A 12,358-nucleotide genomic window follows, 5' to 3' on the forward strand; every position below is an offset into this window, starting at 1 on the left:
CAGGCTTAGCGGCCATGGCCCACAGGCCCAGCCGCTCTGCAGCATACGGGATCTTCCCGGACCAGGGCACGAACCCATGTCCCCTGCATCAGCAGGCGGACTCTCAACCAGTGCGCCACCAGGGAAGCCTCATAGCTGTTTTTAGTAGAGATTTCAGTTCTTATAATGGAATGGGGATATTGTATTGGCTATGGGCTTAAGAAAAGCAGAGGCCGGCACATTTATAAGCTGTTGGTGATAATAGTTTGAGGAGAGGAAAGAAAAGGGTTGAAAGGAATGTGATAAGTAATAATAATAATAGCAGGGGCTTCCCTGGTGGCACAGTGGTTGAGAGTCTGCCTGCCGATGCGGGGGACACGGGTTTGTGCCCCGGTCTGGGAGGACTCCACATGCCGCGGAGCGGCTGGGCCCGTGAGCCCTGGCCGCTGAGCCTGCGCGTCCGGAGACTGTGCTCCACAACGGGAGAGGCCACAACAGTGAGAGGCCGACGTACCGCAAAACAAAATAACAAACAAACAAAAATAATAATAGCAGCTAAGAACAGTTACCAAGTTACCAAGCTATTTCTTATCAGGAAGTTTTTCTAAGTGCTTTACATTTATTTATGAACCAGTTTAGTCTTCATATCTTTTATGAGATAAGTACTATTATTATTATTATGTCCATTTTACTGATAATAACTCTGGAGCATGGAGAATTTAGATAACTTTCTGAATTAAGATTGTCCTGGTAAATGGAGATTGAAAAGTATTAAAGAGCAAGAGGCATCTAAAGCTAAGACTAACTGTAGTGTGTGATGGAACCTGTGAAGTTAAGAAGTTTCAGGGAGGCTGAGAGTGATGAGTTTGCATACTCTAGTGCAGTGATGAAGAGAGTGCAGTTTGTATTCATGTAAATAAAATACTCTAGTGTCAGGTGCTTTGTGTATATAGACAGAAAGGCATGGGATGTTATTGATGTGAGTATGTTATACTTGTGGCTGGTGCTGAGGCTGAAAAAGTCACTGTTCTAAAGTAGTAAAAGCCCAACCCATTCACCGCCACCCTCTTTCCAAGTTAGAAAGAATCTCGGACTTCAGTTGTTTAAAATGTTGAACATTTAATTCCTTTAGACTTAATCTTCTATTAAAGATTAAAAGAGTACTCTTTAACTTTTAGACTCTGCATCACAAGACCATGGACAAAGCAGAAAAGTTGCCAGGAAAAGGGTCTGTTCCAGTGACTCAGACAGCAATTCGAAGGTGGTTAAGAAAGCATCAAAAGCCAAAACGGGTCTCCTAAGAGTTCCTCGAAGATGTGCCACCACCGCTGCTACTAGGATCAAGCTAATGAGTGATGTGGAAGACGTCGGTTTAGAAAATGTGTGTACTAGAAGCAAAAAGGGAAGGAAAAAGTCCCTCCATTTTGCATGTACCACAGCTAAGAAGGTAGTGAGTGATTCTGAGGGAGATGTAAACTGTGACGTGCCAAACGAACAATATGGCTGTGAAGGGAAGCCACCTGAAGCCGACTCAGACGGTAGTACAAAAAGTATTAATCAGTCTTTAAATGAAGACTCAGACTCTGAAGGTATGTTGAATTCAAGACACAAGAACAGGCATACCAGTAGTCACAAAACAAATGTTGCACCTTCTAAAACAAAGAATTCCTTGATTGGGTCTTCGGAGGAAGATTCAAAAAGCCATATTCCAGGGAACGAGACTGGTAGAAAATGTTCTTCTGAGTCAACTCCGGTGCAAAAGGCTACTGCAGAGAATAACTTTGAAGAGGAACTGAATTATGGGCTACGCAGGTGGAATGGCAGAAGACTCAGGACCTATGGGAAGGCTCCTTTCAGTAAGACAAAAGTGATGCGGGATTCGCAGGAAGCAGCCGAGATGGCAGAAATGAAAAGGAAGAGACTGCATCCTGAATTGGAAAATGTGAAAGCTTCTGAAACAACAGGGAGCTCAAAGTGTGGACCTGACACTAGTCCCAAATCTGATTCAGATTTGGGGTCTGCCACTGAATCAGATGCTGACTTTACTGATGATACAAAAACCAAAAAGAGGAAAATGAAAGGAAAAGCAAAAGTAGTTAGAAAAGGTAAAACTTTTACAGCTAACGTATCTAAAACCGTGAGACGACAAAGACAAAGCAAACGTCCTAGGTTAAACGTGGATGATAATGACTGGGAGGATGTGGACTATGCAAAATCTAAAAGAGTTCTTCGGCGTTCAAAAATAAAGACGAGAAATCAGGGTAGGAGGACCGTGAGATACCATGATGGGGATGACGATAGAAGCTTAGAAAATGTGTTAGATTTTGATGATTGCACCTTATGACCTTGAGGGAAAACCAGTTCATTTAAAGAGGGAATGGACTGGAATTTATAGTGAAAGCTGGCTGTTGAAATTATTTTTTGTCCTACAATTCAGGGAATATATTTATATTTTTCTATGAAAAGTTATGAATGTGACTAAATCATGACTGTTATTTTTATTTGCACTTGCTTGCCTTTGTAGCAGCATTCAGCACAGGTGCCAAAATATGCTTCATTTTGGGGGCAGATCTACTTTGACAGTATTTACATATAGCAAGAGTTTGAAATACGTTAAACACTAGACATTCTGGTTATCAAAACCAATGAGCATTACTTTCATGGTAGCAATTGTCATACAGTTATTTTCAGAATTCGTCAAGAGGTGGTAGTTTCTAATCCCAGTCCTATTGTAGTATGAATTTCATGTGACCTTTGTTTACAGATTCTTCATAAATATTCTGTGCATACTGACATAACAATTGTGGGAGGGGTAACCATGATTAGTAGGCAAGGTACCTACCACTTTTTTCTTTCCCTGGCTACTTGAGTAGAATGCATTATACCAGATTGGTCATTTTCATTGAAATGGTTTCCAATTTTTGTTTCAAAGCCCTGTTGGGTCTTTCTCTTTTTCTTTATTTTTAAGGAAAATATCATCCATTATATTTTATAAACTTGAATTTATAAAGTGCTGGTAAATTATTATTTTTTTTTAACATTTGTGCATTATAAACCTCTAAGGCCAGACCATAGTACTAGCATTTTCTTTTAAATTGTGCACTAACAAAATGCTATATAATTTGTCTTTCCAAGATCTCCTGGTTTCCATGTACGGAATTTAACCAAAATCTTGGTCTTCCATAGTCTTACTCTGTGAAATAGAGGAGTTTGTGTGCCTTAGATTTAGATAAAGTGTGTTCTTTAATAGAGTGTACAGGGCTAAAAGAGTAAATTATGTGTAATTTCCCCCCATCTCTTGAAATTGTAGAGTTGATTTTTGTTAAGAGTGCAATCACAAATCTCATTTATATAGGTAAATAGTTAAATGTCATTCTCCATCTCTTTTAGTCTACTGCTGCCATGTGCAATCCCAAGCATTCTTTGCTGGTGCAACTAAGTATCTTTATTAGTGACCTCTAGTTTAAATCTAAGAAACTGTCATGTGTTGTTGGAAAATAATTTTGAAATCCACTTAAAGCGTAACTTTTACATCATCAAATACCATAGTACACTTATTTTCGAGCCAAATATTTTTACTTGATAGGTTGTGCTACTCCAAACAGTATAGGTGGCCATTCCTAGCTTGTTTGTGCCTGAAGATGGACTTGATTCAAGTGGTTTACATATTTCGTAGCTAAAGGGGTATGTTACAGTACTCCCACCCTTTGTTATTTATTGGCCCTAACTGTGTTTGGTTTCAGACAAAATTAACCCTTTTCTCCTGTGTATCCTTAAGGTGGCAGATAAGGAAAAGCATCAGACTCTGGTATCAGTGTTAGAGTGTTCTTAAGTGTTGCTACTTTTTAGTTATCTTTTCCAGTTGACATGGTAGAAGGTACTTTCTCTTTCTACTCTGGTATAAGGGGAAGGATGTTCTTAGACATTACCAACTGAGGTAGGTGGTATACCTACCTCTCCTTTGGTTGTTGAGAGAGCTATCACCACTTCAAAACTATGATGCTTTTCTTCTCAAAGCTCGTGTTAACTGTATTGTTAACAGATTGAGTCAGGGTAATTGTCCTTGACTACTGACCTGAAAAAAATTAATGGCATGCTCTTCCTTAATTTTAAGAAATGGTGATAGATGTCGTATCCATTAATTTATTTTAACTCTTCTTAAGCTTCTCTGTTTTATATCTATTCTCAGGGTTATAACTCCATGTTTACCATCACCTGGAAAAAGGTACCAAAAAAATCCATAAATAAATATGGAATATATTCATAAATACATCAGTTCTTTTGGTAAAATGATACTTTGACCATTTAGGCTTCATCAATAGAACTAGTCTTATCTTTTGGACTGAATTAACTGAATTGATTGGCTGGTCAACCGTTCATAATTGTTCATTTTGTCCAAAATGGTTAGGCCTTTGTGTGTAGAAGCAGTATTTTGGTTTCATCTGAAAAACAAACAAACAAACCCCCCCAAAAATTGGCCTGGTGACTTTGAAAGCATGGTTGACAATGGTAGCTTCTCAAGTTCTGAAGTAAAACTAAGGGATTATAGAAAGAATCATTTTTATGGGTTTTTTTGGTCACGGTGCTATTCCTAAGGTTAACTTTGAATATGTGACACACACTGCTAAGTACCTTTAAGGAAAATTAATAAATAATTAATAGTTCAAAATGTTTACATTGAGCACTAGAACATGTTTGACTTTTTTTCTACTTTATGTGAAATGAGCAGGGATTTAATGCACAGATGTACTTTAATATGTTTGGGATCAGTTTGTATTTTTCTTGTGAAAAAAGACAAAAGGTTACAAAGTGAATGTGAACTGATCCAGAAGTAAGTGCTATAGCTTTCAGTTACACTTGAAGTAACTTAATGATGTATATGAAAAAAAGACTACTGTGGTTGTTTATGTCCAAAGTCCTATGATTTTATTCATTTATGGTTAAAAAAAAAAGGTTTGAGGTGTATTTAGATTTGATTTTTGATTCCTTTGAAAGACTAATTTTACCAAGCATATTAAGACAAAAAGATTTCAGACGTTAAAAAAAAAAGTGAGGTTTAAAAAAGCTTTTTTTCCCCCACTCCTGCTTATTTAAAAAGGGTATACTGACAATGTGTAGTAACTTCTGAATAAAAGGAAAAGTTTATCCCATTTTCCGATAATTCCTAGGGTAATCATTCTCCCTTTATTTTAGGGATTAAACCCTTTGTCAATTTAGTAATCCTTGAAAGAATGATAAAGCATTTATTTACTCACAGCTTCTGAGTTACAACAAAAAAGTTTCTTCTAGATAGTTAAGAGTTGTACCTAAAAAATAAATTAGTTTTATAATAAGAGAATGGGGGGAAATAACTTATGTTTTAGGAAAAGGCTCTTCAAAACCTAGAAGTGCAAATGGGAAAAGGAGACGTAAACCAATAAACATGCCATCTGAAGGTAACTACTGTCCAAAAATAAGACATGTCACTGAATCCTTCACACTCCATTGCTTGATGACTTCTTAAGTAAAAATTGTTATTTAGAGTAATGTTGGGTCCATACTGTGTTCCCTGTCCCTCTTCCAGCCTTTTTTTCTTTAGAATAATCAGAACACAGAATTTATTAACTTTACTGTATGGTATTAAAAACTAAAATGAAAGGATTTTATTAATCTCTCCTGTCAGTACAAATTGAATTTGTGTTACCTGAAAAAAATGAGAGGTTTGTATATCAGTAGATTGCAAGAACATTGTTAAAGGTGCATACAATATTTTTGGTTTTCCTTTCTACTCAGTTGTACTCGTTTTTTGAGTAATATTTAAATGGCTAGAAAAGGTTTTTTTGCCTGCCTTTTTAGAGCTGAAATGCCATCTCCACTCTTTTCATTGATACTAAGTCAATATATTTACTTTATCAGGTATCTTGTGGTTGTCGTCAAATCCTTTAGTACGTACATTGTATAGAAATTATAGTTCACTTATTCTAGTATGATGGAGTTTAACAAAGCACCTTCATTGTAGAAGAACTTTCCGCCTGTTAATTATTTAAGTTATATCTCTCAACTTCTGCTGTGGGTATCAGGGAATAATAAAGCAGAAACCCTAAGAAATTTGCAACCTAACAGAATAAGACTGTCTCTTATTCTAGTATTCGGGAACACACATACCAGCTCAAATATATTTGTCAAAGCTAGGGAGAAAATGGAGCATTGTGGAAGAATCTAGTCCAACTTGATTTGTAAATGCTAATCCTACTTATAGCTCAAATTGTGAATTTAATGGAAAGAACTGAAGTGTGAAAAGTATAATGGTGAGGGCTGTGTTGTGTTTTCTCACATTTTAAGAAAAGTTTTTATAGCTGTTTCTTAAAATTATATATGTTGCCTAAGGATACATGGGAATTCTCAAAGTTAAGAGAAGTTTTTACCAATCACTCATAATCTGCCAGACTGGTTCCTAATATGTTGTTAATTTGGTAGAAGAATATCAAGACTCTTACTTGGTATCTCTTCAAAGATTGCCTTTATGGATTTGATGGAGGGAGGAGGGGCGGGGGCACTCACAGCATTTGAGTCCTACAGATTTGCAGGCTCTATCTTTGGCAGCATGCAAGTCGCTACAGACTATTTGTCAAGACCGATCATTTCATTGAATTTAATTATCAGTGCTACAGCATATTGTCTGGTCACACTTTAGTTTTTACATTAATTTTAAGGTAAGTTTTATCATTTATTAAAATCTTTAATGGGAATTAGGACTGTAAAGAGAAAGAGGCATTCTGAAAATTGAAATGAGATCGCACAGACTATGTGGACTGCAGCAGCCAGCCCTACTTACTGTTGGTTCCACAAGGAAAATTATATAGAAATCATTACCTTTTTCGATCAGTGGTTAAATGTTAAAGGAATCTTTAATTTTTAATAGGTTGAAGTTGATTTCCTAAGTTTTGATCCACCCTTAGTCCTTGGACTGTATGGACATATTCAGTTCATCTGTAAAATTCTACCATTTTAGTGGAGCTTGTCAGAAAGGCACATCTTTAATTTTTCACTCCCACATGAGAGCTCTACTTTAACTTTTTCTAAATTAGCTCGTTACCACGACTGAGTCAGCATTGTCACCTAGGAACCAATTTTTTAGACAACTGAAGTAGTAGAGTATAATAAATTTAAGTCATCATAATTATAAGCAAAGGCTTTTTTTTTAAACTACTACGAGCCTTCTAGCTGGTTAAGTCTGTGAGGTCTGCAACATCCAGTCAGTTTCCATTGCAGCTCATCTTTACCTCTTGTCTTAAGCAACCCTCCAACCTTTATTCATTTGTGATTTCTTCTCATGCAGGCAGAATGCAGGGCTACAGTTCGTTGTGAGCCAGGGGAAACTGGAGGGAGTCAGATGTTCTTGCAAAGGGGCTGCCGTTGGACTGTGTGGCCCTGCTGCTTTTCATTCGTAACTAATAAAGTAGATGGAAAAGCCAGTATTTACTTCTGATATCTTCTTATCCTGCCTATGTTAGTCTGAAATGATGTTAAGATCTCTCTGAAAAAATTCATTAAGCAGATAAATGTAAGATCCCTGAATTCATACTTCATATAGTCTTTATCAGATTTTTAGAAAAAAAGTTGCAGTAGCCATCACAACTCTTGTGAGAATCATTATATGACTGTTACCAATTAATTGCTCCTAGAGATGAAAGAAAACTACAGTCAGATTAGCTGTAGATGCAAAACAAAATAAGGTTCTATGTACCCATCATTGAATGAATTAAAGACTTAAGTTCATGTGTTCAACCACAGAAGTGACCAAACTAGCAGAGAACAGCTCTTGGTTACAGAATTATTTCTGACAATCCCTTGACCTGACACTGCCATACTACAGACATTGACTTCTCAGTGTTACCAACTCCCCCTAGAAAAATGTTAAACCCAGCGAGTTACAGAAAACACTATTCTATAGCCCTTCTCTAAAGAGACTTTCAGTTTATGGGATCTTCTGGAAATTTACGCTGTAAGGAATATCAGTAGTAAATGCTATTTGCTTCCTGAGTTTTGGTCATTTCACTGCCTATCAATGAAGGAGAGAATGAAGAAAGGACATCTCATATCTGCTCTGATAAGAGGCTTGCAGGACAGAGGTTATGACTTGCAACTAAAATGTTTCCCCTTTATAGGGATTTGATTTATCCACCAATCACAGTGACCAATAATGTCTGTACTTAAAGTATATGAAATAGGCTAGCATATTTCCATTTTGATTCAGACATTCTTTTATATTTTTCCAGTATCAAATTTGTTTCTAATACTCCCAATTGAAATGCTGATAAGATTAAAATTGTTTATGCTTCTGTAGCAGTGATATGAAGTTTATTTTGGATTTACGAATACAATTTTGTATCATGAAGTATCATAATTGGAATATGAATGATCCTTAAAATACAGAAACTAGAGATTGCTGCTCTGAATCAGAACTGTAATGTCTATATCTAGGTTTCTATTCACTACAGACTATATTAGAATACATAGTGATCTCTGAGTTATAACTTAAAGTGGTCATCTAGGTAAACTGTGATGGAGCACTATTAAAGATGTAAATTTTCACTCTACTAGTGAAGTTTTTACCATACCCAAATAGGGAATCATCTACAGAAAAGCAACAATGCCTCTAACACTCAGTGACTGTTCCAACACCTGTGGCTGACCCAAGACCATCTAGGACAGTAGGACTTTTGGGATTATACTGATTTGTTAGTAGTAAATGACATGATCACAGATGTATTTTTAGAGCAGTATCCTCCAAAAATTTTAAGCTTGTACCCTAATACATAAATTGGACTTCTCTCTAACCCTGAATTATCCTGTATATATTTCTAAAAACTGTTTGTGATTTTCTCAAGGACAATAAAACACTTTATAATTTACTAAGTTCTCAGTAATAAAATTAACACTGACTTACATGTATCTATTATTATATTTTAAAAAGTTCACCACTGTCATTCTTCTGTCTTCCTCAGATTGTTTTTATGAAATTCCCATTTTACGGTCTAAGTCTTCAGAGATAACAGCTTTATCAAGTTGAAGTTGCTTATACAGTATAACTTATTCCTGTATTCTCTCCCCTCTGGACATAGTTCATATTTCCTTAAAGCATTTTTAAAAGGCTAATTATAGTTTCTTCTGTAGAATCTTAACTTTTCCCTTATTTTGGATTACAAATGTCTTAAGAGTTGGTACTACTAGGTTCCTAAGTTGTCAGTATAAGTACTTTCATCACTACATTAAAAAGGAATTTAAAAAAAAAAAGGAATTAGTTAATGCAATTTAAATCATTTTGTCCCACAGAAAATTTTAGTGTAATAGGATTTTATCTATACCATTCAACTGGATATGTTGTTGGGAATGAACCAACAACATATGAATGAACCAACAACAACATATGAATGAACCAATTGCCTTTTTTTTTTTTTTTTTTTTTTTGCGGTACGCGGGCTGCTCACTGTTGTGGCCTCTCCCGTTGCGGAGCAACGCTCCGGACGCGCAGGCTCAGCGGCCATGGCTCACAGGCCCAGCCGCTCCGCGGCATGTGGGATCCTCCCGGACGGGGCACGAACCCGTGTCCCCTGCATCGGCAGGCGGACTCCCAACCACTGCGCCACCAGGGACGCCCCAATTGTCTATTTTTAATATTTTTTTCAACATGCAAATGGATGCAGTTTGTTGACTGATAATAGCATATCCTTATCTTACCATAAAGTACAAATTTCACCTTAATTTTGCCATATATTTTTAAAAACTTCATCTGTTGTAGCACATTTATATTCTAGCATTTGCTTAACATTGATTTAATGTGCTAAAGATTCACTTTGAATCCAGGGTTGGTTTGCTGAGACAGTAGTTTATAATTTAAAAACATTGTTTGAAGTGGTAAAGATACCACTTTAAGCCAGTCCTCCTTTCACTCCCCAATTTCATGTGCAGGGAACTCCACAGAGCCCAACGAAGGGTGGACCTGCTGCATGGAGCCCCGCCCTGCTGAGTAGCTCAGCCTGCTAAAATGCCATTTTTGCAATGCCGTGGGACTTATACTGAGCACATCATGTCTTTAGAAATAGAGTTTCACTGGAAAAACAAATAGAAGACTGAGGCATTTGTGGGGGGTTGCTTTTAGCAGAGTAGTTCCTAATCTACTTTGGGAGAACTTTCATGGGTCTTGGAGAAAGCACAAAGCACATCTTTGAAACGAGTTTCATAGACTTAAGGTAAAATCTGAAGGGTTTTTCTTTTGAGTGTGGAAGACCTTCCTCATAATCCTTGCTCTGTTGTTAATGAACATGTCAATCCACAGAAGCCATTTTCACCTGTACTCATTTGCCCTTGGTGACAGAAAGATACACATCTCCCCTCACAAAAGGAAAAACTAAGAAGGCTGGTAATTTGTAGTTTCACTGCTACAGAGTAACCGTGTTGATAGCTGAGAAAACCCTTACTTTCTCTCCTTAGCAGTGAAGAGGAATATAGTGGAAGTGAGTCCTCCAGACGTGTGGTGATTTCAGTATCTGCAGCCTTTCCTTATCAACTGCTGAATGTCTGGAAACATGAGGCAGGGTCCTACAACCTCACCCCCCAGCAAGACTTGTGAACCTTTAAGACAGTTTTAGATAGTTTGACTCAGTGGCAGCAAGACTAGATTGCCAACAGATAAGGCCCAATATTCAGGGGCTGATGAACTTCAGATGCATTTTTATCAAGAGATATTTTTGCCCCAGATACTTTTGCTCATTAATCTTGTATTTGAAACTTGAAAATACAGCATTCAGATGTTGGCAAAAATAAAAATGATATGAGCCCATCTAAGCTGGTAGATGTGGAGTGGTAGGCCCAGCACCATGGGGCAGCTCAGCACAGCCCCACTAAGATCCATCTGAGCTACCATGGAGGCTGCCTCAGGCCACATGAAGGACCTGCTTCTCTAGTGTGCCTTTTGTCCTGCCTTTTGGCTGGTGGATCCCGTCACAGTTTCTAGCTCACAGCTACAATAACACTTCCTCAAAGGAAGCTTTCCTTGTCCCTTACGAAGTTAGGTTTCTAGAGTATTTCTCACAGCACCCTGTGCTTCCTTATAGCAACTATACTTGTGTGTGTAGAGTTCATTTCTTTTAGAATATTTAGCCTGATCCTCTGTGTGCCCAGCATATACCAGCTCAGAAAGTATCTGAATAATAGTGAAACTAGGATTTAATCATTTCAGTTATATAAAATGCTGAAATAATTTGAAAAATAAATGAATCTAGGATGAAAACCACATTTCAGTTATATAAAACTAATATACAGTTCCTTTTTATCTACTAGTTACCCATGTAATTTTTTTTGACTGAAGGAAATATTGGTGTTGGAACTAAAACCTTAACGATCTTGAAGTAGGGCTGATGCTGTATCATCAGTCATGATGGCATTTCCTTGTTTAGGTTCTAGGAAAATTATTTCAGAAATCATATTGAGTATTTTAAAGTAATTCAACATAGAGTATTAGAAATGATACCAAAAATTTAAAACCTACAAAGTTCTATTGAAAAAATTCAGATTTTTAAAAAGTGCTTTTAGGTTAGTAGCTTTAGGTTAGTGACTGAACGTACTTAACTCCATTCTTACAAGTCTGCTACTGCTTTGAGTGACAGTTATCCTTCCAGATTGCAAAGTATGCCAGGTGCAAGGGATCGTAGCTTCTACCCAAGACTTCCTTTTGTAGATAAGGAAATGGAAGGTTGTATCAATGTCGAAAACGTATCATTGACGATGATCATTTATGTTTTTTAATTTAGCAATGTGAGTAGTTTTAACATTTATTGTTGAGGAATGTAAGTAGTAGTAAAATCTTGTGTTACAAGATTTTTCCATTTATATGAACTTTCACTCATTTTTCAGAATCTGTTCTAGAGACAGAGACCCCAATACAAAAATGAGAACATGTGTGCATAATCAGAAGGATGCAGTGCAAATGCCTAGTGAAACTCTGAAAGCAAAAATGGTGCCTGAGAAAGTTCCCCGCAGATGTGCCACTGTCTGCAAATAAAATAAAGATAATGAGTAATCTAAAGGAAACGATTTCAGGACCAGAAAAGGGGTGGATTAGGGAGAGTAGCAGAAGACTGCCCCGTCGAAATGCTGCTGCTGCAGCTAAGGAAAATTACTGAATGTTTATAAAGAGGATGACACAACCATAAATTCTGAAAGTGAAAAGGAGCTAGAAGATATTAATAGAAAAATGCCTTTTTTAAGGCGGTTCAGATCCTGGAAAGAAAAAGCACAGTAGTGACTATGAAAATGTAGAGTAGAATTGAAAACCAGGGGCCACAAGTAAACTGGCAGTTGCATTCTGCTCCTAGCTCTAAACGTTAATCCCTTGTTG

The 12,358-nt window shown here is 37.0% G+C and overlaps 1 protein-coding gene across 3 annotated transcripts in view; it reads left to right on the forward strand.

The window, feature by feature from the left end:
- BRWD1 (bromodomain and WD repeat domain containing 1) overlaps positions 1-8,898 on the forward strand; it is a 122,870-nt gene extending 113,972 nt beyond the window's left edge. For all 3 annotated transcript variants that reach the window (XM_082840229.1, XM_082840230.1, XM_082840231.1), the window contains one exon: positions 1,158-8,898. In XM_082840229.1, the coding sequence (XP_082696355.1) occupies positions 1,158-2,323 (1,166 nt within the window). In that variant the 3' untranslated portion in view covers positions 2,324-8,898. The remainder of the gene's footprint in view (positions 1-1,157) is intronic.
- The last annotated feature ends 3,460 nt before the right edge of the window (positions 8,899-12,358 follow it).

The sequence above is a fragment of the Leucopleurus acutus genome (genome assembly GCF_964270905.1).
Source record: "Leucopleurus acutus genome assembly, chromosome: 5".
In the NCBI taxonomy this organism is placed as follows: Eukaryota; Metazoa; Chordata; class Mammalia; order Artiodactyla; family Delphinidae; genus Leucopleurus; species Leucopleurus acutus.